Here is a 27,273-nt window from a genome sequence, read left to right as displayed (position 1 = left end):
CCCTCCCCCCATATGAATTTTACAGTAAACATTACTTTCCGCTCTCCACTTCCCTGAGCAGAGAGGCAAGTTATAGGATTTCATTTCCTGTGAATACGACAACACTGAAGACTTATGCTGTCTTTTGTTATTTGCTTTATTAACAAAATACACAAGCAGAGTACATTGGAAACAAATAGATTTCCTATGGGAAATTAGCAGGCAGCTTCTTCAGTTTCCCCTGGCCTGACTACTCTCCCAGTTTACTACATACTCCTGTTCAAAACTTTCATCTCGCAATCTATCCACCTCTATATATTGCTAACACAGCTCTCATAAGTACCTCTGCTGAATATTCATCCCCAATCCTCACTCCTGCAAGTGAGTTGCTCATTCAACATTAAGAACCTCTCTTATCCAGGGCTACCAGCTCTGGCTTTGAGAATTCCTGGACTTTGGTGATTTATCCTAGTTATCAGAGAATACCACAAAAGAAATGAAAGTCCTAGAGCAGGGGTGTAAAACATGTGGCCTGGGGGCCAAATAAGGCCCCAGAGGGCTCCTATCAGACCCCTGAGCAACTGGCTGTTATCTGCTTCCTTCTCCCTCTCTCTTGCTTCCTTCTGCATCACAGCTTGCTTTGCCAAGCTTGCTCAATCACACAGGAGCTACAGAAAAAAAAATCTTTATTTTCTCTATTGGCTGAGGCTCCTCCCTTGGGGAGGAAGAGGGGGGGAGGGAGAGCTTGCTTTGCCAGACTCTCTCAATCGCACAGTTCAGCTATGGAGCCAAGTCTAACTTCCTTCCATTGGCTGAAGCTCCTTCTCCTCCTGGTCCCCTGGGGAACAAAGAAAAGAGCCAGAGTTTCATTTGCTCAGTTCCCTGGATCTCTTGGAAGAGATACAAAGAAAGTACCTTTAAGATCGATGTGTGCTAATGTTATAACCATGTTTTTTTTAAAAAAAAAAAATCTTTGTGTTTGTCTGTGTCCTTTATGTTTAATATCTCTGCCTCCTGGCATTACATTTTATGACACACATGACCCAGCCCGACAAGGTCTCATTTATGTCAGATCTGTCTCTTGTAACATATGAGTTTGACACCTCTGTCCTAGAGCATCCACTCTCCATAGGCTTTGTAGGGCTTTGGTTTCTCCAAGAGTCTACACAGGGGTGGAATTCTAGCAGGAGCTCCTTTGCATATTAGGTCACACCCCCTGATGTAGCCAATCCTCCAAGAGTTTACAAAAAAGAGCCTTGTAAGCTCTTGCAGGATTGGCTACATCAGGGGTGTGTGGCCTAATATGCAAAGGAGCTCCTGCTAGAATTCCACCCCAGTCTATAGTATAGCATAGAGTCCACTCTGTGAAGCTGCCATTTGCTCCGGAGGAACTAATCTCAGTAATCTGGCATAATTCTAAAAGAATTCCAGGCCCCACTTTGAGAACGGTAACCCTTGTCTCATCAACAATGGACTTCCATTAAGTGACACTTTAAATAGCACTGTAGTGATGGATGACTGTGAATGAATCATGCAATGGAACTACAAACGCTCCAATTGACCTAAATTGTCGACATGGAGATGGAGATGTACAGACATATCTATACATGTCCACACACAATGGAAGGAGGGGGAAGAGGATAGTTTCAGAGTTTGCCAAAAGACTCTGGATATATGGCCCCAGCTCAAAGGGGGCAATGTGGGGAGTGGAAATGGAGCATAATCCTTCACATCTGTGTGATTGTGCCTATCAAACCCATTGCTTCCTAATAGACCTGGGGGCAGGGGGAAAACTGGCAAATATGGACATCTCTGACTCTTTCTCTTTCAATGCCAATAGGAGCGTGGTTGTGTACAGTGCCATCAAGTCGTAGCCAACTTATGGCGAGCCCAACAAGGGGCTTTCAAGGCAAGTAAGAAACTGCTTGGAAGTATTGAGACTGAAGGACTTGGCAGGCACTTCCTGTAAGGTAGAGACATTCCTGCTTCTCTAAGAATACCAGAAGTGAAACTATGTAGAGGTAGAGCCACTCTCCCTTCCCCTAGCCTAACCCAGGGCTGATGTGCACCTGGAATTTCCTTCAAAAGACAGTGGGAGGTCTGTAATCTCCATCTCATTGAGTATAATCCAACCCCCACTCACTCCATGGTGCAGAAAATACACTCAGTATCTACTGCAACCTGGTTGGACTCTCAGAAAAGAGCAGGAAAGAAATATTTCAAATAAATTCATACACTTGTCAAGGGACTTTTTAATTTATTTTTTTCGTAACATTTGTCAGGGTTAAGCCCTGGCATAGAAAACAGATGTCGGAGTGCAACCTCTGGCAAAAATCAAACAAAAGTCGATGCAGAACAAGGGTTTGATTTCTTTAAAAGCTTGGTTTAATTAAAGACAATGGTAGGAAGAGTCACAGATCACAAGGACAAAAGAGGACCACTGGTTTCACTGAAGAAGCCTATTTACCAGTGACCTGCCTTATGTGACTTCTGTATTACAACGAGGCCTCATTTTGGGCAGGAGCTCACAGGAGTGGAGCTCCAGAACCTCTAAATTTTATTGTGCTCTTTCTTACAACCCTCCCCCTCAAATACTTGCTTCCGGGCTCCATTGTTCAAACCCCCTGTGAGAATTTTGCTGAATAAGATTTGACAAACTTTCTAATATTTCCCCCCACAAAAAATGGGAAAATAACCAAAACATATCAAGCAGACAGATGGAAATCTTCATCATGACACTGTAGCCACATAGGAGAAAATAATTTTAGAAGTACGATGGGAGTAAGGTTTTATTAGGACAATTATAATTCAAGAAGCATTTTAAGGTAGATGTTGAGCTGATATAATTTAGTACACCTGCCAGTGATGATGAGGGTGTGTGGAATACGCAAATGAGTTATGCTAGTGAATTGTGCTAATGAGCTCCAGCACCTCTTTTTCTGTAACATGACTCCTGATTTACAACTACACTATTTCACTCTACTTTGTTATTGGTGTGTTTAATTAGTCAAGACCTAATCCTGCTGTAACTGAAGAAAAGAATCACACAGGATGGATTTTAAAGTGAATTTTATTATTAGGTACATAAATGATTTCTTACTAAGTGGTTATGATTTTTATGGTTTGTGTACAACATGGCATCAAAGGGGTACTTTACGTAAAGTCAACCCTATCAGTTCTTCCTCCAGAAGTTATCTTTATGCTATGTGTTTTGCATTGAAAATATTTTTCCTAGAAGTCTGGTCTACTTCTCCCAGATATTTTATACCACAAGTCTCCTAGAACTATATTTTAGAGTGGTATTCTCCTTTGTACAGCAGTGTGAATGGAAGAGGGAGCAAGGAGTGATTACACCCCTGCCCCTCACCACTGCAGCCCCCCAGCTTCCATTACTCCACAGGGGTCCAGAACTTGACTCTGGGAATCAGCCTCCCCAGAATCGGAAGGGACTGCTGGGGGAAGGGGGAAGTAGGGAATAAGCACAGTCTTCATGCAATCGGATCAATGGTTCCATCCCCCAGAATGGAGTGCTGCAATCCGATGCACAATTTCTTGGGAGTAAATTTCACTGAACTCAGTGGAAATTACTTTGTGAATAAACATACATAGGACTGGGATGCACCTGTCTCTCCTTTCTACACCTGCCATATCCCTCATCAGCATCTCATGTCTCTGCTTTTACTTGCAAAAAAATGGACATGATTAACCTATGAATCATTTTACTTGATATTATTGTGCGCCTGCTTCAGTTTTCAGAAATGCTGCACAATCCACTGCATCTCCTTAGGTTTTTTTTAAAAACCCATTTCCATCAATCCTTTCAAGTCTGCCATTGTAAAAATACAAGAGCTGTGGCTTCCTTTGATCTGGTGTGGGAAAGGTTTTGCATGTGTTTAATGTATCATGTTCTTTGAGGCATCTATTAGATCTTGACAGGTACAGTGAGCTGCATTGTAATACTTTGTTTAGAGATACTGTAGAAAAAGTCAAAATGATAAATGCTGCCATCATGTGAATGCAAATCATCAGCTCGCCTTTGGAAAAGGCCACTTACAGAATAATTGAACCATAGAAGAAAATCTTCTCATGTGACTACAGTCTACACTCATCAAGGGCAGGAAACCAATCAGTTATCCTGCAACAGAGAAGTCCCCTGATTCTGAGAAAAATAACTCAGCTATGTAACTTGGCTATAAAGTAGGGGTTCCTACACAGAATCTTGCAGGGGGAAATACCAGTTCTCAACATGTAATTTAGGACTGGGGAAATATTATCATATTTTTAACACTCATATCTTGCCTTTCTGCAGTACAAAATGGCTTACTGAAATCAGAAATTTTACATGGAAAATATTCTTGAAAATAATGGCTTTAGTCAATAAATCAGCAGAAGATCCAACAAGAATGTCAAAGTATCAAAATGCTCTACGCCACTGATAGATGAAATAAGAAATTTGGTGCTTAAAGACTATGACAGACAGACATATGATAGTATTTTGTCTTCATAAATGTTATCTAAAACACTGCAACTCCTTCGGTAATCCTTTAATAATGTTTTAAATGCTTTATGTTGAATTTTCCATAATGTTTCCTAGTATGCTACCCAATCCCATGAATGCTTACTTGGTAATATGTCCCACTGGTTTCAATGGGGCTTACTCCTAAGCAGGCCTCATTTTGGGCAGGAGCTCACAGGAACAGAGCTCTGAAACCTCTAAATTTATTGCGCTCTTCTTTCTTACCCCCCCCCCCCCCAATTGCTTCTGGGCACCATTGTTCAAACCCCCTGTGAGAATTTTACTGAACTCTAAAGTTTGACAAACTTTCTAATATTTCCCCCCACAAAAAATGGGAAAATAACCAAAACATATCAAGCTGACAAATGGATTATTTCACTGTGGCCACATAGGAGAAAGTAATTTAAAAAGTATGATGGGTGTAAGGTTTTATTATGACAATTATAATTAAAGAAGCATTTTAAGGTAGATATTGAGCTGATATAATTGAGTACACCTTCCGGTGATGTCAGAGGTGTGTGGCATATACAAATGAGCTCCAGCACCTCTTTTTCTATGAAATGACCCCTACTCCTAGGTAAGTGTACACTGTACTGCAGATGTACTGTGTCATGCTTAGCAATGTGCTTCTAAGCCACTGACTGATTTCCTACTAGTCTTACCTCGCTCTCACTCTCCCTCTTCTCTGCGGAGCTTTCATCAGATTTTACGCTGCCTGCCCCAGGGCTGCAACCAGCTTCACCTTTTTCGTGCGGCAAACAGAAACTGGTTTTTAAAGGATCTTGTTTGCTGCTCGAAAGAGGCAGAGTAAGTTGCAGCCTTGGGGCAAATTGTGCGAAGTCTGACAGAAGCCCCACAGAGAAGAGGAGAGTGAGAACGAGGGACTCAGAAGGGGACTCAGAAAAGTGAAACATTGCTTAGGACATCACTGCAAGTCAAATATAGATAACAAGAAGTTCTAAATGGTAAAATCAAAATTAACAAGTCGCTAGAGTTATGCCACCGTTGGTCCAATGGGACAGAGTAACTCAGGGGTCTTTTGGTAGAAGAATAGGTGGTGGAGCTCATTAGCATAACTCATTAGCATATGCTGCCCCCCCCACCAGCCAAAAGCAACCCAATGTAAGAAAGGAGAGCCCTGGGTGAACTAGGCCTGCTTGGGCTGGCTAGAAATCCAGCCAACCCAAGCAGGCTTCGCTTGCCTGGGGCTCTCCTGCTCCCCTCCCCAGTCAAAAGGCCAGCAAGCCATCCAGGGGTATGGCAAAACCCCTGGTGGCTGGCTGGCTGCCTGCTCTCTTAATCCAGGGTTTGTTATGCAGCTGCACCTACTATTCAATGGACAAGGTAGGTGGGCAGGAAGAGGCGGAACTCTCAGAAAGGTTCAGGAGCTGCGCTCATGTGAGCTCCTGCTGAATCTGAGACCTGGAGTAACTCTACACAGGACTGCACTGCTAGTCTGGATAATAAGAACTCAAAAATTTTAAGAGCTCTAAGGAGAAATGGTATGTTTTCTAACATGCACCCACAAAAATATGCAGTGTCACTAAAATTGTCCTCTGCTATTACCAACAACTGGGGAAGGTAACGGCAAACCACCTATAAAAAGTCTGCCTTAAAAACGTTGTGATGCGACGTCACCCCAGAGTCGGAAACGACTGGAGTTTGCAAAGGGGACTACCTTTACCTTTATTATCAACAAACATGTAGAGGGGGTAATCCAGTAGATATTATATACTTAGCTCCTCTTCCACTGCCCCCCAAAATCAGCAAACTGTCTCATCAAGGTCTTTTGAACAAATACAGAAGCAATGGAATTATTTATGGATTGTTAACAAGCTTCAGAATAGGAAACTGATGATGAGAATACCATAAATAATTTTCCCGACAGAGGAAAGTAAGCAGTCGAATTTCCCAAGGAACCAAATTCAAATTATTCACATTTTCAGGCATAAAAACAGGGGAAGTTAAATTTGCAGAGGATGCCAAATTATTCAGTATGGTGAAGACCAAAGCTAGGTGTGTAGAATTTCAAAAGCATCTCTCCAAACTGGATGAATAGGAAACAAAACAGGAAACCAGTTTCAATTAAGTGTAAAGTGATACACATTATGCCCCCCTCTGAAGATCCTAACACCAGATCTATATTGACGGGATCTGAATAAATAGTACCTGTCTGGAAAGAGAGTTTGGGATGACAACATGATAACACAGTGAAAATGTCAACTCAGTGTAAAGCAAAATGGAAAAGGCAAACTCCATTTTAGGGCTCACTGGGGGAAATGCCTGCATAGAAACTTCCCATATCATCATGCCTGTTATCTAAATTTATGATATTGCTGCATTGAGGAAAAAATTGAGTAGAGTTCTGGATAACTATCTCAAAAAGGATATCTCAGAGCTGTAAAAAGTGCAAGGAAGAGGAATCAAAATGATCAACGGACTAGAGCAGCATCCATACAAAGAAAATCTAAAGCATTTGTGTTTTTTCTTATTTAGAAAAGCAATGGGGCATGATGGAATTTATGAAACAATGGGACATGATGGATGTTTATAAAAGGCCCACCAGCTTTGAGGCATCAGTGGGTTTTAGCCTTGATAGCTAAATGGAACTTCATTGTCAGAGGCAAGGCACATTCAGCCGTCTATCACATTTTCATCCTGCCCTTCCTCACCAGGAGCTTGGGGGAGCTTACACAGTCCTACTTGTGCAAGTTTGGTGCCAGTTTGATGTAGTGGTTAAGTGTATGGACTCTTATCTGGGAAAACTGGGTTTGATTCCCCACTCCTCCACTTGCACCTGCTGGAATGACCTTGGGTCAGCCATTGCTATCGCAGGAGTTGTCCTTGAAAGGGTGCGAGATGCAGCGGGGAGGGTGAGGCACAGATCTGTGGGGGGGGGAGTGAAGGGAGGGAAGGGAATGGAGGGGCGGGCAGTGGTTGCGGTGGGGGGCTGGGGAGAAAGGCAAACTAAGTGCTTTCCTGGGGCATCGGGAGGGGTGTGGGGAGCCCAATTTTGCACCCTCACCCTCCCAGCACCCTAGGCAGCCACCTAGTTTGCCTAGTGGGAGGGCTGGCCCTGGGTGTAGGCTTGCCAGACCCCAGGTCAAGGCAGGGTTTTCCTCAATTTCAGGAAGCACTGCCCCTGTCAAGCCCCCTTCCACATCAATGTGCCTGGCATGATGACATCACTTCTGTATGTCATAACACTGACATCACATGATGTCACCCCATCCTCTTCACTCCCAGAAGTCTCCCTCCCACCCGCTACCAGTTGCATAAGTAGACCTGGCAACCCTATAGCAGTGCCTTGCAAGAGATTGATTGCCTCCTAATAGCTGATGATAATTTTGTGCTGTTTTCAGCAGCTGCAATAAGATGAGCCCAAACAAACTATCTTTTGCACCCATCAGAAAATTGTTATTGCTCACACATTCATACACACACCTGTCTGCAGCTGCAGTTCCCAGATGCTAATTTGCCCATTCAAAAGCCAAGTGTCACTGTACGATGGAGGCAACTATCTTGGGACTGGTCAGTGCCGGATTAAACCCTACGGAGGCCCCTAGGCAGTCAAAATCTTGGGGGCCCCCTCACAAATTATTTCAGAGTTGGAGTGCTCGCCCTGCCACCCATGGCCCCTGCTGCAGCCTGCAGGCATCTTCTCAAAAGCCCCTTTGACAAAGCTGCAGGGGAGAGGCAGAGAGAGGCAAACTTGGCTATGACGCCAGCAGCAGCCGCACCAGGCAAGTCGGACAAAGAGCGGCTCAGTTGCTGGCTGCACGTGCAGGCTGGGAGGGCTGCAAGAAGGGGGAAAACCAGGGGGGAAAGCCAGCCCGGGGCCCCTAAAGGCATAGGGGCCCATAGGCTAGTGCCCACTGGGCCTAATTCTTAATCCAGCCCTGTAACTGGTGTTCTAATCTAACCTGACATGGCAGGAGGAGCAGCACGTATAGTTTTGACAAACACTTTCACTGCCCCAACGTCATTCCATTTCAATTGTATTCATTTATACCCGGCTTTTATCTCCAATGGGGACTCAAAGCAGCTTATGACACCATTCTCCCCCCTCCCTTTTTTTTAAAATTCTCACAGCCACGACCCTGAGGTTGGTTAGGCAGAGTGTGAGCGAATGGCCCAAAGCCACCAAGCAAGCTTCCACGGCAAACTTGGGGGCTTGAAGCCGGGTCTCCCGGATCCTAGTTCAACATTCTAATGACTACACCAGAGTGACTCTCATCAGAACAAGAAAAAAAATATCTGGTTCTGAGAAGAAGGCCTTTGAGAAAGAGCTGAAACCCCGACTGGTTTACTTAGAAGCAAGCTGAAGTCAGTGGGGAAGCAAGCCGAAATCAGTGGGACTTATTTCTGTTTATCATCACATGGCTAAGACTGGGATGTCTGGCTGCAATCCCACATAAGCAAACACTACTGAAGTCAAGGATCTGGAACAGGGGGCCGTGTGGGATAATAACCCACCCAGTACACTTAAAGGATCCTTCAGTACTAGAATGCATTCCACAACAGCTCCTCTGATATGGCATCTAATGAAGTTCAAGCACTTCTAGTTATGTTGTGTTGAGCTGTTTCCCATTAAGAAATTTCAATGCAGGCATAATCTTTCTCTCTTTCTGTGGACAGTGGAGCCAAGCCAAAGATTTTGGTTGTACTTAATGCTCAGCAGAACCCTCTTTGTGCTCCGCAAGCCAGAAATTGTGGGAGGTTTTGCCCACTCTGAGCTTTCCATATCTTCACAAATAATAGCCATAAAAGTCTTTGTCACTGGAGCTGATGGTTTGTTTTTCCAACCCCATCATAGTTTTCCATTGTTTAACGTTACTAGCTTTGGTATTCTGCCTATTAACTCAAAAGTCATAAGCATTTCAGGCCTCGTAAATCTGACCCTACTTGCACTGGTAGTCCAAAGGATAGCTTGCCGTTGTGGTTGCACAATCAAGCACTTTGGCAGTCGAGATAAGGAACACTTGCCAAAAGCAGACATTTTAAAACGCAGATTTCAGAAACCTAAATGACCAGTACAAGACCTGCAGCACCTCTGAGACCAACAAGATTTTCAGTCTATGAGCTTTCAAGAGTCACAGCTCCCTGGATTAAAATCTAGCTATTCTACTACAAACCAGTATGGCTACCCCCTGAAACTATTCGGGCAGCCCAATACAGAGAACCGTCGTGTAGCTGCACTCGAGTGCAGAACTAGCTTAGGCGGACGCAGTCGGCTCCCAAAGGGCAGAAGTTATGCCAGGAGTGGAGGGGGAGCATGGGCTGATGAGTGAGAGAGATCCCGTCACCATGGTGATTCCGCCCATGCGCATGCCATTGGCTCGCTGCAGAGGCGGGGGTGGGGGAGGCACAGGCTCACGCGGGACCACGGTTTTGGTCAGCCCCCATTGCATGTGACAGTGAGAGGGGGTGAAAAGCCCACACCTGAGAGGCCATCAGTCCCCTCACACCCTCCTCCTATCAGAGACTCTGCCAATGGCAGACAGACGGGCAGAGGCATGCGCAGACAAACAAGAACCACAAAGTGCAGGAGTTCGCTGCTCTAAACAGCGGCTGGAATGTGTGTCTGGGAGCAGGCAGACCACCAAGTCCAGAAGACCCACCACCACAGCCTGGAACCGCCCCCCCCATGTTGCCCTGCCGCCGCCCCCCGCTATGTGCAAAGAACACCTCCCCTGGGGCCGCAGAACTCAGAGTGCAAGCCACTGGGCATGCATCCACTTCATCAGCCCCCCCCCCTGTGCCCTGCACACAACAACCCTGTGGGGTCAGGTAGGTTGTCAGCCTGGACAAGTTGAGGGGCGACACCCCCCCTCCGCTGTCCAGCCACGCGGGAGCAGCGTGGCGGCTCATAGCCCACTCCCCCCCACAAGAACCAAATCTGCCCATCCTCCCAGGCATTCCCTCGGAGAGGCCACTGACAGAGTGGGGGGCGCTGCCCAGGGAAAGTGCAGCAGATGCCAAGTAGGAGAGACAACAGAGGGCACAGATCAGACTTTATTTTTCCGGAACAAAGTGCAACAGTTTCCTGGTGCGTGCTGGGCAGTCTTGCTGGGGGCAGGGCTCCATTCAGAGTGGCGGGCAGAAACAGCTGAGGGAGTGGAGGGGGGTGGAGCAACACATGCGGAAGCCTCTGTGTTGGATTCCCACCTGCAAAACAGAGACAGATATCAAGATCACCTGCAGGGGCGGCAGCTGGAGGAGCAGGCTGCGTTCCAGCTGGGCGCTCTCTTAAAGGGACAGTCTCTGACACATCTCCCCACACTGGGGCAGATGCCCCCCCGCCGTGCCCTGCCAGGGGGTTGGGAACTTGACAGAGGGCAGACCAAGGGAAGGGAGCAGGCAGCAGCACGGGGGACCGGGGTCAGCAACTGCCCCCTGCCGGAGCCCACTGCCTGGTTCAAGTGTCAGAGACACTCGCACACCGAGCAGTCGAGAGCGAGGGGAGGGGGAGGACAGTGGGGGTGCACAGTGAAACTTACCCAGCCATGGGTGACAGTCCTCGCGTGCAGAGCCTCCGGGAGCCCGGAACCTGTGGAGACCTGGAAACAAGAGCAGTTAGCCCCAGGGGAGAGACCTCGCTCTCCCCCTCACAAGTCAAAGATACTGTCAAAGCAACTGCGCAGTGCAAAACTCATCACCAATGTTCCTACCTGTCCCTTGCTCTAAGTCTGTATAGGAGGGAGTTCACCAGCAGAGCTTCCTGCCATGCGAAGCTGTCCCTAACAACTGAGTTGTGCGAGGCCAGAGTGGAAGTATTTATAGGAGGGGGGGGACCGTGATTGGGTGCTGGGGAGGGGGCTCGTCAGCCTGAGGCGCGAGGGGATTGGTGAGGCAATCACACCACTCCCTAAGGGGTTTGCGAGCTTCCACAGCGGCGGAGCTGACCTTTGTTTTTGGTTTCAATTAGTACCTATGTAGCACGCCGCTGGTTTTGCAGATGTAACGTTGCTCCTCTCGGGGGGGCACGTCATGACCCAAACTGCTCAGGGAGCCGCTTAAGCTTGGCCGCACCCCCAACTCCACCCCCTCCTGTGCCTGAGCGCCGTGCTCTGCCTCACTTCTGAAAATACTTGGGCGCAGCCTTCAGGCGCCGCTGCTCTCAGGTGAAGCGGTGCTCTGGCAGCCCCCCACCCACATAACTCCCCTCCCCCACGGCGGCGCTGGCCGTACATTGGCACAAATGCTTCTGCCGCCCACGTAGTGGATTGTCTGCTCCCCAAAAACTTTCCGCCCCTCCCTTTAGGATTGCGCTCTAAATGACTCAATGAGAATTAAAAAATTAAAAGGACTCTAATGCCTAAAGAAGTGACACCTGGCCCTCGGAGGATGAGTCAGCAAAAGATCATAGAATCATAGAGTTGGAAGGTACCTCTAGGGTCATCTAGTCCAACCCCCTGCACAATGCAGGAAACTCACAAATACCTCCCCCTAAATTCACAGGATCTTCATTGCTGTCAGATGGCCATATAACCTCTGTTTAAAAACCTCTGAGGAAGGAGAGCCCACCATCTCCTGAGGAAGCTTGTTCCATTGAGGAACCGCTCTAACGGTCAGGAAGTTCTTCCTAATGTTGAGCCGAAATCTCTTTTGATTTAATTTCAACCCATTGGTTCTGGTCCTACCTTCCAGGGCCACAGAAAACAATTTTACACCATCCTTTATATGACAGCCCTTCAAGTACTTGAAGATGGTGATCATATCACCTCACAGCCACCTCCTCTCCAGGCTAAACATGCCCAACTCCTTCGACCTTTCTTTATAGGACTTGGTCTCCAGACCCCTCACCATCTTCATTGCCTTCCTCTGGACCCATTCCAGCTTGTCTATATCCTCCCTAAAATGTGGTGCCCAAAACTGAACACAATACTCTAGATGAGGTCTTACTAGAGCAGAGTAAAGTGATACAATCACTTCACGTGATCAGGACACTATACTTCTGTTGATACAGCCCAAAATTGCATTTGCCTTTTTAGCCACCGCATCACAATGTTGCAGTGTGCAGATAAAAGGAACACGCTGAGCAAGCCTCAGTGTGGAGACAACCTTGCTTGCCACTCCGATGTGTGCTGACCTGTTTAGCAGAACTCTGCCCTGACTCTGCCTTGTACCTTGTCTCTGGTAATCTATGCTTGCTTCTGAAGTCTGGGTCCCAGATCCCTGTATCCTACACCTGTTCCCAAACCCTGGAATTGCACCCTGGACTCTCCTACCCTGATCCTTGGACTGGACCTTCAGATACCTGACTCTGGACTGGTTTGTAGTTCTTGCTGCTGTGTATTTCTGCTCTTGTTGTCATTGTATCCCAAAGTATGCCAGAAACCTTCGGTACAATAACAATGCCAGGCTTAGCACTGAATGTGACATGTATGCTCACTGGCTTACCTGGTCTTGCTGCTGTGTAAAGTGTGAAATGCCCCCAAAGAGATAGCATTTCTATGCTCTTTTTTTCTTCCAGCTCTCACTTAACAGGAAAAAAACACGCATACTCACCAGTTTTCCTCACAATGCAAATTAAAGGCCAGGTTGATTGACTTTGTATCTGTTGTGTGGTCAATGCTGTTTTTCATCTGTACATAAGTTCTGCGAGCTAAATACCCCCTGAAAACTAAGCAGACATGAAAAACAATAAGGAGATAGTACAAGAGCCCTCCCTGAAAAAATTACCAGGAGAACCAGGGAGGGCATAACCTTTGTTCATAGGCTCAGAAATGTTAATTAAGACTTTGTTAATTAAGTCCAGTTCTTGGTGAGACAGAATCTTAGTTTATGGATCCTCACCAACATACCACAACAGAAACCTCCTATGGGTGTGACTGCAGAGGAACTTTGTGTGCAATTTTTACTAGTGAGAAAATGAAAACACCATTTTTTTTCAGCGGCTGTGCTTGTCATTAGAATGGATAAGGAATGAGTTGGGGCGGACCAAGATGGTGGTGGGAAGTCACAGCTGACTTATTAAAAAAAAAAAGATAGTCCCCTGTGCAAGCCCCAGTCGTTTCCGACTCTGGGGTGACATTGTTTTCACGTTTTCACAGCAGACCTTTTATGGGGTGGTTTGCCATTGCCTTCCCCAGTCATTTACACCTTCCCCCCAGCAAGCTGGGTACTCATTTTACTGACCTCGGAAGGATGGAAGGCTGAGTCAACCTGAGCCGGCTACCTGAACCCTGCTTCCATCGGGATTGAACTCAGGTCATGAGCAGAGAGTTCAGACTGTAGTACTGCAGCTTTACCACTCTGCGCCACGGGGCAGCAGCCCCATAAATGCAAGAGACATTCAGAGGTAGTTTGCCATCGCCTGCCTCTGCACAGTAACCCTGGACATCCTCGGAGGGCTCCCATCTAACTACTGACTATGGCCAACCCTGCTTAGCTTCTGAGATCTGATGAGATCAGGCTAGCCTGGGCCAACCAGGCCAGGGCAAGAAAAAAGTCCCTCTTTAATGAAATGGAGAACCCTACAAAAAGGGTTGCTCCATTTTGGCAGTCTCAAGGGAAGCTTCACAACAGGAGTGAAAATGTTCTTTTCAGAGGTTGTTTTGTAGAAAAATAGGTGGCGGAGCTCATTAGCATATGCTGCCCCCCAGCCAAAAGCAACCTGATGCAAGAAAGGAGAGCCCTAGGTGAGTGAGGCCTGCTTGGGCTGGCTAGAGATCCAGCCAGCCCAAGCAGGCCTCATTCGCCTGGGGCTCTCCAGGGCCAGCCCCCACCCCCGGTCAAAAGGCCAACAAGCCAACCACCACCCAAAATCACATAAGAAGTGATGAAAGAGTGGTGCAGGCTTCTCCAGGGGTTAATGAGGGCTGCTGAGGGTGTGGCAAAGCCCCTGGTGGCTGTTCTCCTAATCCAGGGATTATTATGCAGCTGCACCTACTATTCAGTGGACAAGGTAGGTAGGTGGGGAGGAGGAGGCGGAACCCTCAGAAAGGTTCAGGAGCTGTGCTGCTGTGAGCTCCTGCTGAATCTGAGGCCTGGTTCTTTTGAGGAGAGAGGCAAAGAGCATCAATTTCACAACAAAAAGCAATTGGAATGCTAACCAAACCCTTTGTGTCCTCCCTCATTCTGCAGACAGATTCTGCAAACTGCAACATAAAGTTGTTTAAAATTAATTGGCACAGAACTTTCTGCATGCAGCTGCTGACATGCGCTTTCCCAAGTGGCAACAGATCCACTGCAAACATGACCACATGTGCAAGCTCATCAATGGTATCAAGATACATTATTACAAATATATCCAAAGCAGGTTTGAGAAAGACCACTTGGCCTTTGCAAGACGAATTTTGTATTAGGACTTAGCAGCTGGTGGGCTTGAATCAAATTGTACAGAGCCATCCGAAGTATAAGTTCACCCTCTACACCCACTGGCTGTAATGGGTTTAGAAGATTGCACTCTTTGTACCTTTGAAGGATGGATCTCCGGGCTATGTCCTCAGTGGGGAACACCCAAAAGCTGTCAAAACCATGTCAGTGGGCTGCTGAACACTAATAAAGACTATTGTTTTAAAAGCCACTAAGGTATATTGCTTTCATTAGAACGTCAACACACTATTATACAGCGTACTATCAGAGAACCACTCTTATCACAATATTCCAATGTTATATCAGAGAATCCTATCTATCAGTTCGTGTATACATTTTTAACAGAGTTTCACAGCATCAATATTCAATAGTACAATCCTAATAATAGGGCTGATTATTACAGAATGGCATTGTGGCTCTAATCAACCACCTTTCATTCCCATAAGGATCGTTTCACCGGGAGGCTTTTCTGCAGCAGTTTTTTTTTTTCTTTGAGCTTCCTCTTGTCTTTGTTTTCTATTGGTTGCCCTTACAGGGTTTCCTTGTTGTTTCCCCATATTTCCTCTAATCAGGGCCGGCCCTAAACTGTCTGGCACCCTTGGCAAGGCTAATTTCTGGTGCCCTCCTCTGCGCTGATAACATCACTGAGTCACATGGGGGGGGCACTCAATTCGGTGTCCCCAGAAGGCTGGCACCCTAGGCAATCACCTAGTTTGCCTAGTGGCAGGGCCGGCCCTGCCTCTAATTGGATCAAAGGTGGTTTGAGACATTATAGAGAAATTATGTGGAAAACATGGGGAACCAACAAATAGAAAACAAGGAGGTGAGAAAGCTCAGGAAAAAAAACCACTGCAGGTTTGCTCTCAAACTACAGGAAAACCTCCAAGGGAAAAGACCTCAAGTCAGCCCTCTGATCTTTTGTGCTTCTCTAGGATTTTACTGAATGGCATAAGGAAAGCAAAGCACATGTAGTTCAAGTGCACCATCCAGGAATACTTCACTGAAGCATTTAAGAAGATGCAAAGTATATTTCCCCACCGCCGCCGCCAAATGCACACAGAGTATGCTGCTAGCGTAGCAGGGGAAGGAAAGCCTGAAGCCAGGTGGATGATCCATCACAGCTATTTTGCCTTGCTGACTATTCCTAGTTTTGACACTAAGCACTTGGCTCAAGGAGTGTGAAATTAGCAGGCGCACATTGCGAGTGCCCCAGGAACAATCCTCACATCACCAGAGAAAAAGGATTACCAGCTGCCACGTTATTTTCACCTTACGCATTCAATAATATCCTCAGACCCATTGTAATAAATGTATCCTGTCCTGATCTTCCCATTGCTAATGACGAGCACACTCCAAAAAGCATAGACCCGAAATGGACACTACAGCCGTATTATTAGTCATTCTGCTTTAAAATGGTATGCGGCGCTTGCATCTTTACAGTATTGACGATGACATAAAACAAGTCTCTTTGTGGCTTTAACGGACAACAAGTCAAGATTATTGTTACCTACAGAAGCCTGGTGCTCTGCGCTCAAATAAAATGTGCTGAAGCATACAGATTATTCACAAAGTTGCTCAAATTTGGGAGAGCAAAAAAAAAAATTGGGTCATTTTTCTTCCTATCCTCTGCAGGAGAAAACAATGCTCCAATGACCTGCAGACCATAATGGAGAAACATTTTTTATGGAGGGAGCAAACAGAGACAACAAATCACAGGGCACCTAAAAATCCGTCCCTTCATTCCCAGTAATAGATAGACGTATAAAGCAGAAACAATTATGCAATTCCAAAGCCTCGCCTTGTATAACACAGTAAGAAATCTGGAATCCTGGCAAACGGGAACTCAAAAACAGATCTTTCAAACTCTCCCTATTTGACCATGAAGTCTTGAGACGATGGGGGATCCCCTCTTTTTCTGTAGGTGATAAAACAAAGCATCTGATGAGAGTGATGCTTAAAAAAAATCTCAGTGGTGGAGAAATGCAGGAAGAAATTATCAAAATTCACTTCTGTATAGGGTGGTCCAGACTCACTATTTCCTGTATAAAAGCTGGAAAGTATAAAGCAATAGAGATTGGTCTCTTTAGTGGCTTGTATGCAATAATCAGTGTCTGGGAGCCACATGGAGCACTCCTGCATTCTACTCAACAAAGCTATGCTTGCAAAGGAAGAAATAGAAGTGAGAGGATCCCAGCAGCCTCCTCCCTCGCTCCAGCTCCTGCACACAGATGGTTGCGAGTGTGTGTATCAAAAGAAGTCGGTAGGTTCAGTCTTTGGCATATAACGTCTAGATTTTGCTGCACAAATACATCTGTCTACTACAGGGATTGGCTCCCCATATGAGCCCCGGAGATCACTACGCTCCAGCACACAACATCTGCTGACTGTCCAAAGGACGTCCATCTTGCCTCAATCAGGCCCGGGGCCTTCTCAGCCTTGGCCCCAGCCTGGCGGAATCAGCTCCCTCTAGAGATTTGGGACCTCACTGAATTGTTATCTTTCCGCAGGGCCTGTAAAACAGAGCTATTCTGCCAGGCCTTTGGTTGAGGCAGCGGGCGTCCTACTCCACCGACTGGCCTATGTGGTGATCCATCTCTGCTGTAGCATAAACTTATTTTATTTACTATCTTGGATTCATATAATATGTGCCCAACTGAGCCACTATTTATAATTTGTTATGATCTGTCAAATTGTATTGTCCACATCACTCTGGTTTTAACTGTTGTTTTTACACTGTTTTTAGAAAGTTGTGATCTGCCCTGAGCCCATCCTTGGGAAAGGGCAGGCTATAAATTGCCTAAAATAAATAAATAAATTCCCTGGTTAGTAAATACTCAGTGGTATGCCCAGGGGTAATTTTGTAGGAAAAAAGGTGCAGGATTTCAGTAGCATATCTCATTTGCGTATGCCCTGGGATCTGTGTGCAGTGGGGAGAGAACTCCCCACTGCATGCAGACCCTGGCTGGAGGTTCAGAAGTTGTGTTCCTGTGAACTCCTGCTGAATTCAAGCCCTGGGTACGCCTGAGTTTGCAGCCACATAATGTGTGACAGAGTCCCAATGAGGCAATAGTCCCCTTTCAGGGCTTTTTTTTTTTGTAGCAGGAACTCCTTTGCATATTAGATCACATCCCCTGATGTAGCCAAGCCTCCAAGAGCTTACAGGGCTGTAATGCCCTTTGGACATTGTTATTAAGGTTGCCACTAGTTAAGGCAAAAGAGGCACATGGTCTATTTACTGGTGACTTGAAATCAGCTGTAGGGAGCCTTGAAGTGGGTTGGGACCTCATCACTGCTGTTTTCCTGATTCAAATCCCTTAGGAGCTATTTGCCCACTAACGAAAACATAATCACAGTCAGAGCAACCCTTTCCAAAAGGAGGAGAATCCTCAACCAACCCTAACTGAAAAAAACAAAAGAGAACTAAGGCTGAGGAAAAATCTGATTAAAATATGCCAAGTAAATGAAAAATAAGTGACCGGTTCAAAAAAATTGCAAACTCAAGGGTTTTCCAAACGGAATTCAAAAGCCATAAGACAACTGAAATGATTAACACCAACCTTATAAGGTGCATTAAAATGTGCCCTATTATCATACTACGATCAAAAGTTCTGGAGGTCATCATTAGTGATATTTCACCACATCTTACAAATTCTTCTATACAAAAATAGGGGGGGGGGGAAACCCTCACAAAAACAACATCAATAGTATTTCAATATTTCATTATCTCTTTGAAATGCTGAAATAATATTGATGCTATGAAGGCCTCTAGGTTGAAATGTCTTTGATTATAGTATATTAGCATGGTATATTCTTACTGCTTGTTATAGGGTTTATGTTAATTGTGTGCAGACTACTATATGCATGTTAAATTTTGTTTGAGGAATTCATGAGTTTGCAGTAATTTAATTTACTTGACATATTTTTTATCTGGATTTCCCCTAAACCATTTGTATTTCTTCTTGTTAAATGACAATCCCCCTCCAAGCACCTTGGCCCTAATCCTGCAGAAGAATACAATGACTGATTTTAAGTAAAATTAAAGATACCAGGAGAAATTATCAAGGGTCTCTGGTGCTCTGGTGCCATATAGGGACAACAGGAGAGAAGTCACTACAGGAACAACAATATACACAACTCAATCGTTATAGTGACAAATTACTATGTAATAAAGTGCATATACAAAATACAAAACATAATTCATGAAATTTCTTCCACAAGGAGTCCCGACGTGCAGGCTGTCGACTTTAAAAAGTCCTGCTTCGATGGTCACTCTTCCAGCAAAGGGTGCTCCATAAATTTTCAAAAAAGACATCCCCATTCAAAGCCTCTCACTGTTGATCTTTCCAGTGAGCTGCTTACTGATAAATGTTTCTTAAGATAGTGTGGGAATGTAACTTCTCCAGGAGGATTCCAAATTGGCATAATGCTGTAAGGCGACTCAAGGCCCCCTCAACCTAAAAAGGCAGGGCCAGCAGGCTGGGCTTTCTGTTTCAGCCAAATGGCTGAGCAAGAGTAAGAAAGAGAGGCAGGACTGGAAGGACTGGTCTTTCTGCTTCTCGCGGTCAGTAGGCTGCAAGAAGCATGCAGACCTGCTGCCTCTCACTCTCCCATCCTGCTTCACCGAGCAGGAGAGGAAGGAAAGACATGGGGTCAGCTTAGGGGCCCTGTGTTGGGGGTTCCCATGTCAGGGGTGGGGCCCCATAGGCCTCCCTTTAGCTATGAGCCTGATGCTCAACCTGGTCCCCATAATTTCCTGGTGGTTGCCGCCAGTCCTTGGTTTCCTTGGCTGGCAACCCTATAACCAGCATACTGGCCTGTATTCAATCAGAAATTACCAGGACTTCACATTTACTTAAGAGGGGCTTTGATTTCCACCCCCATCCTCCCACTGCGTATCCCAACTTTGCCCCCTGTGGTGTTCCTGAGAATCTGTTGATTCCTAGGAACACAGTTGGGGGCAGGGGTTGAAAAGCCTGTAGCAACAGATGGAATTGGCAGAAATTACCATCCCTTTTAAAGAAACCTTAAGGGCCCTTATATATTATTTTTCAAAGTATTCACTTACAATCTACCTTGAGTCTCAGTGACCCAGGGCAGGTTACAAAATTAGAAAAGTAAAACAATTAAAAAAAACATTATAAGACACATCAGTTCTTTTGCAGGATGCTGAAAGAAAACAAAATTAAATGTTACTCTTTTAAAATATGAATCTTCTGCATTATTTTCAGTTGAGATTTTTATAGATTGCTCATGGACTTGATCCTTGCAACTAATGGGCATATAGATGCATTCATTATTTTTTTTTTCTGCCGTTAAAACATGCAGCTGTTCCATCAGGGGCTGAATGTCTCTCATGTATGCAGATGTTCCATCTGTGAAAATACCCAGGTAGAGAGGTGCCATGGGACAAAGCCATCAGGAAGGAAGGCGTTCTAAGAGCAGCATTTGAACAGTGCTTCCATCTGAACATCAGAAACTTTCCACCATCAGAAAAGAGTCTGAATCCAAAATGCTGAAATATTTTTATAGCAGATCCCAGATGTATGCAGCCTTCCAGATGGCTGCAACTGTCCCTAATTCCAATGATTCAGATGGCGTAACTTCTCTGAGTGAAGCACATGCAATTGTTTGACACTTTATGCAAGAGCTGAAACAAACGGGAGATTTGATCCCTCTTTTAAAACCTTTCAGAAGCAGTAATCTCTCTTTCCATGGAAAATGCACTCACTGAGAATGCAGATGGGATAAGGCTGCGGTGCAGTGGAAAGGCATCTACAAGGCATGCAGAAGATCCCAGCTTTAATCCCCAGCTACTTGAGCTCCAGCAAAAGGATCAGACAGCAGGTAATGTGGAAGTCCTCCTCCTGAGACCCTGGAGGGCCGCTGCCAGTCAAAGCAAACAACACACAAACGGGCTCACTCTGGACCAAACGATACATTACATTTATGTGAGTTGGTCATGTGGACTTGCAGCCATACTGGAGCAACTCTGCAAGGGTGGTGCCCCTGCATTTGTGTCGTGTCAGTTTCAAAAGTTCTCACAGCCAGCCGAAAACTATCCAATCTATTTTTTTTTTGTTCGTCTCGAACCAATAAAAGGAGATGAACCACACCCTGGAATATCAGATACCAGTGTTTCAACACTATTTTTCTCAAACCATTAGATAGTAAAGAAAAATCAAAAGCACTCCATATACTCCCTGCTTGATCTCTTGGTGATTTCTTATAGAGCTCTTCCCTAGATTTCTCATCAGCCCGTGTAAAATTTTCTTCTTCTTCTAAAAGCACTGCAGGACTCAGAGCCTGATCTGGAGTGGCAGTGGTGAAAAAGGCAAACGCCGGGTGCTTTCACACACACTAAATAATGCACTTTCAATCCACTTTCAATGAACTTTGCAAATGAATTTTACTATGTGAAATGACAAAATCCACTAGCAGATGGTTGCTGAAGTGGATTGAAACTGCATTATTTAGCATGTGTGAAATCGCCCACTGCGTTGGGGATTATTACAAAAGGGATTGAGAATAAAATGGACAATATTGTAATGCCCCTGTACAGATCTATGGTGCAGCCTCATTTGGAATACTGTGCACAGTTCTGGTTACTGTATGCCCAAAAGGACACTGCAGAGCTTGAAAAGGTACAGAGGGGGGCAACGAGAATGGCTAGGGGGTTGGAGCACCTTCCATATGAGGAAAGGCTGAAGAGTCTGCAACTTTTCAGTATAGAAAATAGATAACTAAAGGGGGGGGGGACACAATAGAGGTATATAAAATTATGATTGGGGTAGAGAGACTTGACAAGGACAATTTTTTCTCCATCTCCCAAACTACTAGAACTCAAGGCCATCCAATTAATTTTAATTTAATTTAATTTTTCAATTTACACCCCACCCTATTCCGCAAGCGGGCTCAGGGCAGCCTAAAGCATTAAAACAGAATTAAACAAACCACATCCAATTAAACAATAACATTAGAACAAAAGTCACATAAAATTAAAAAAAAAAAACATAATCCACACAATTGGCAACAAACCAAACAGCAGCATATAGGCTGGAAACTTTCAGCAAAACCTTGAGCACCTTGAGAGCAGGGTGTTGGGGGGAAGGAGTGACTTCAGAGGGCGCCAGCTGGATCAATTAAAAGCCTGGTGGAAGAGCTCTGTCTTGCAGGTCCTGTGAAACTTGGATAAGTCCCGCAGGGCCCGGATCTCCAGCGGGAGCTCATTCCAACAGGTAGGGGCCTGGACCGAAAAGGCTCTGGCCCTCGTTGAAGCCAGTCAGGCAATCTTAGGACCAGAGATCACAAGAAGATGTTGTGAGGCCGACCTCAGAGCCGGGGGGGGGGCTTGTATGGGGAGAAGGTGGGCTTGAAACTGATGGATGGTAGGTTCAGGAGGGATATAAGGGAATACTAGTTTGCACAGAGGGTGATTAAAGTGAGGAATTCACTATCAGATGGTGCAGTGATAGCCACAAGAATAAACAGCTTTAAAAAGGGATTAGATAGATTCATGGAGGATAAGTCTATCAATGGCTACTAGCCATAGTGCCTCAGAGGAACCTCCACCTTCAAAGGCACTAAGCCTCTGAATTGGAGAGCCAGGAGGTAACACAGGGGAAGGCCTCAGCCTCTATGCCCTGTTGTTGGCTCCGCAGAAGAGGGCCGTTGTGTGAGACAGAATGCTGGGCTAGATGGACCATTAGCCTGATCCAGCAGGGCTCTTCTTATGTTCTTATCAGGGCAATGGTGAGGGGGGAGGATGGGCTCCTGAATGCCCCCCTCCCCAATTATTTTTCATAGTCAAAATGGCCCAAAGGGGTTGCTTGCCCTCTCGAGGGGGCTACACATGCACTGAATGCTTGCACTGCAGACCTCCAATGGGGCAAATAATGCCTCCCATGAGCCCTGGCTGTTTCAGCTCTGGAGGATGGTGCAGGGGGAATTCAGGAGCCCCTCCTTTTCCCCCCATAATATTGTAGGTTCAAAGCATTGCAGAAACAAGAGCATAGTGAGGGCAGCTCTTTATTAAGGAAAGCATGGTGAAGGCTGCTCCCGACAAAGACTGACTAAGGGCCTGTGGGCCAAACCTATATATGACTCTAATCTCCCGCACTAGCCTGCCATTGGTTCATTCAAACAGGTAGGGGTCTGTGATTGACTCACGGTGGCAGGTCTTTGGATCCCACTACCCATTGTTATACAGTCCCCAAGCTCTGCTTTCCTGGCTCCAATGAGCCAGCAGGAAGTACATACTTTAAGGCACATACATAACACCCCCCCACACACACCAAATACCCAATCTGAATTGGGCCCCTTCTGTGCTGTTACAGGGAGTTGCCACCAGGGAATTGCAACCACATTATAGCTGCCTCTTCCCAATGGATACTTGTGTAAAACTTAATGTGCAGTTTAGTCCTCAGTATAAGACAGTTCCATGAGTTTGCGTGTACATTTTCAAAGGCATCACCACTTAAACAAGGGTTTTTAGGTTTCAGCCTTCTCTGCTTTTTTTTCAACCCTACCTGAAAAAACTGTCGGTGCGGGTGTTAGCAGAGAGAGCTGTGTGATGTGCTCAACGATGAGCCCCAGTAAAGAAGTGAGCCAGACACCTGCAGCTAGTGCTAAAATAGTGTATTTACAATATATACAACTCGTGCTCACTAGTGCAGTTAAATACATTAATCACAGGACCAAAGTGCTCCGCCAGCAAGTGTACTCTCGAAGAGAGAGACCTGTGCATTGCAAGCACAGTCCATATATAGTTCTGTCAGCCAATCCTGGCAGTCCACAGTCATGCTGACTCAGCAGGTCCTTTCCACCTGTCTTCAGCCGGCTCAAACCGGCCTGTAGATAAGGTCACTGTGACCTAGCATTCCAGCTAGATCACCTGCTGTCATAACAGAGCTGTCAAACTGTGTTAAGATAGATTCCATTACTGACAAAAACAAGACACAAAAGCAACCCGTTACTCTGCTTAAAAGACATCTACAAGGCATGCAGAAGTTCCCAGCTTTAAACCCCAGCTACTTGAGCTCCAGCAAAAGGATCAGGTAGCAGGTGATGTGGAAGCCCTCCTCCTGGGACCTTGGAGAGCCACTGCCGGTCAAATCCACAGGTCAAGCTTAGTGGAGTCCTAAACATGGCATGTAAGAAGCAGCTTTATGTTGAATCAGACCATTGGCCATGAAAAGCATTCTAAGCCCATTTGCAGAAGTCCTTCTCTGCCCTCTTGCCTGAGGTCAGGGCTTTTTTTGAGCAAGAACGCAGTTCCAGCTAGCTTGACGTCAGGGGTGTGTGGCCTAATATGCAAATGAGTCCCTGCTGGGCTTTTTCTACCAAAAAAGCTCTGTGCGAAACAATGGTGATGTCAGGGGGTGTGGCCTAATATGCAAATGATATCCTGCTGGGCCTTTTCTACCAAAAAAGCCTTGACTGAGACTGTTAGCGGATATGTTGGTAATTCAACTTGAAGCGTACACATGAAAAGCATGTGCACTGCTACTGAGTTGTGGGATATCACATAGAGAGAAACAAGACAATCTTGACCCTCCCCTCAGCTTGAAGGTCTCAAACATAAAACACCTTAAAACTTGCGGATTAAATAAATCTGACAGTGTTTCAGACTCTAGAATCAGCCTCTCATTTTCACATCTACAATGAGTTATTTGCTGCAGTTGTAGTCCCTCAAGAAAGTGATTCTCACATACCTTTGAAGACTGGGGAAGTTTTTTTTTTTTCAAATTCACTTTTTCTTTCCCAGATTTCATGAATGGCTACTGTATAGCTTGGTCCCATAGAGGACCCAGCTGCTCACAAACGTAAAAAAAAAATCTTGTTTATTTTCCAACTGCAAATGAAGCCTACCCTCAAAAGACTTCCTTGCTAGGAAATGAACGACCTGAACAAATCCGGAGGGGTTCTCCCCCGCCCCCTCCACCAATCAGGAGCTGTGTATGTACCTCTTTTCTATTGAGGGTAGGATCTCTTGCTGTCAAAACTACTTAAAAGAATATTTTGAAATCTGAATGAAGTTCCCTCCACCCAACAATTAAAACGAATAGGATAATCCTGAAAGAATTATTCAGGCAAATCATCCCCCCCCCCCCCACCACAGTATAAAGTAACGATAAGGTCATTTACAAAAGAAACCATCGCCTTTCAAATGCTGACTTGCAGACAGGAGGACCTGCCTGGAGGAGGGCACAGATTAAGCTGAAGACTGGCCTCCCCCCCATCCCCCAATGCCTGCCTCCTTCTCCCCCCTCCTCCCCTAACACCAATCTCATAGTCTTTGGAACAGATTCTGATGAGGGAAGGGTCCAATAAGGTTAATACCCCTACTTTGATCTCTGTCGAGGCAAGAATTAATTTACATTTCAGATGAAAAAGGTTGACAGCATGAAAAGGCATCTTGTTTCTGGTATGTGAATGTGCTGTAATAGATCAGGAATTCTGAAAGGAAGTTCTGAGGAAGCTAAAGGGATAAGCCGCACCGCTGCCTTGACTGGGAAGAAGATGAAAGGCCAACAAAATTTCAGTGTTTGGCTGTGCTGTACAAACATATAAGCCAAGGGCTTCCTAAATTTCAAGACCATTTAGGTCCACCTGTCTCCCCCACCTTTGGGAGGGGGAAAGAGAGATGTATATTTTAATTAGATGGTTCTTTTGAATGCAGGGGAAACAAATGCTACTGCTGTACCTTAGAGAATCAAAATTCCTCAGTCTCTGACTGCCATGGTGATCCCATTCCGTATGAATGACAGGGTGCCCCTTAATAGCAGACCTACTGTAAGCATTGGGGCATCGAGTTTCTATGTCACCAAGTCATTTTAATATAAGCGTAACACACTAGGATGTTCTCATGAGACCCAGGGAAATGACCGCACATTGTTATTGTCAGTTATACATTCAGTCTTAGAAACAGAGGTAAATGTGGGCATAATTCAACCGGTTGCTCTGTTTTAAGTTTCTCTGACCACTAAGGGAGAGACTTCATTAATTCTGTCACTAAAAATAAAGCACTAATTAAAATGGCTAGCTTTGGCTGGACTATACCTTATGTTAATAAGGAAGTTACAATGAGGGGGGCGGAAATTATATAACATCTTCCCTGCTTTATTTAGTGAATTTATGCTATCTTTCCGGAGTCCTGTTAAATATTATAGAGCAAAGGCTGGGTTTTTGATCCTTCTGTGTCAAGATGGCAATAGCACTAAGCCTGTTTGAAAAGTAATGCAAAATATCTTCCTACGCATCAAAACAAATGAATTTCCCATACAAGTAAATTGATCTTCAAAGATGTTTTCACACGAGATGGTTAATGGCCTTTCATATTTGAATTTACATTTATCAGGAGGCTGTGGATTCTGTCATTTTAAACTGTGATGAGACACCACGCACACCATTTAATAGGAGAGATGCCATGTTTGCATCAGGAGGCTGCGTTTCACTGTGGAAAAGATGCTCATGAGTGACAGGTACATCTTATGTGAAGTGAAGAGCCAGTGCGGTGTTGTAATGGCTGGACTCCAAAGGGAAAGACCCAGATTGACATCTCCATCTAGCCATGAGGATCACTGGACGATCCTGATCCAATTACTCTGTCTTAGCTCACCTTGGGTGGGGGGGAAGTGTTGTCAAGTCACAGATGATTTACAGTGATCCTAGAAGGATCTAGGGTTCCTAGAAGATCTAGAAGACCTGTAGGGTCTTCAAGGCAAGAGATGAACACAACAGAGGTTGTTTGCCATTACCTGCCTTTGTATAGCAACCATTGGTGGTCTCCCATCCAAGTATTAAGCAGCACTGACCTTTCTTAGCTTCTAAGTCAGGTTGCCAATCCCCAGTTGAGGGCAGGGGATCCCCTGGTTTGGAGGCCCTCCCCCCACTTCATGGTTATCAGAAAGTGGGGGGAGGATTGCTGCTGGGCCCTCCATTTTACCCTATGGAGACCGATTCCCAGGGTATAATGGAGAACTGTGTGTATCTTGGGCTTGTGGAGGGGCTGTTTTTGAGGTAAAGGCACTGAATTTCCAGCATAGCATCTGGTGCTTCTTCTCAAAACATCCCCCAAATTTCAAAAAGAGTGGACCAGGGAGTCCAATTCTTATGAGCCGCAAAAGAAGGTGCATCTGTCCTTATTTCCAACGAAGGGAAGGTGTTTAAAAGGAGTGCAGTCCTCTTAAATGTGATGGCCAGAAATCCCATCAGAGTTCATTCATGCTTCTCATATCCTTGCTCCTGACTCCACCCCCAAAGTTCACAAATATTTCTTGAGTTGGACCTGCCAAGCCAACCCTACTTCTGAGATCTGATGTAATCTGGCAACCTGGGTCACGGTAGTCTTTGAGAGCTTTAATAAAATGAAGAAAGAAGAATCCTGTGTACACTGTTCTGCACTCCTTTGAAGAAAGGGTCCTCAATTATTTGGCATCTAATGGAGACCAATGGGTTGC

The 27,273-nt window shown here is 45.5% G+C and overlaps 1 protein-coding gene across 1 annotated transcript in view; it reads right to left on the bottom strand.

Moving 5' to 3' along the window:
• Positions 1 to 27,273, bottom strand: part of MYO3B (myosin IIIB) — a 411,089-nt gene that overhangs the window by 98,769 nt on the left and 285,047 nt on the right. The window contains exon 29 of the mRNA XM_060257443.1: positions 13,007 to 13,121. Within this exon, the coding sequence (XP_060113426.1) occupies positions 13,007 to 13,121 (115 nt within the window). The remainder of the gene's footprint in view (positions 1 to 13,006; positions 13,122 to 27,273) is intronic.

The sequence above is a fragment of the Heteronotia binoei genome, chromosome 16 (assembly GCF_032191835.1).
Source record: "Heteronotia binoei isolate CCM8104 ecotype False Entrance Well chromosome 16, APGP_CSIRO_Hbin_v1, whole genome shotgun sequence".
NCBI classification, from domain to species: Eukaryota; Metazoa; Chordata; class Lepidosauria; order Squamata; family Gekkonidae; genus Heteronotia; species Heteronotia binoei.
This window is presented reverse-complemented; position numbering and strand designations above follow the sequence as displayed.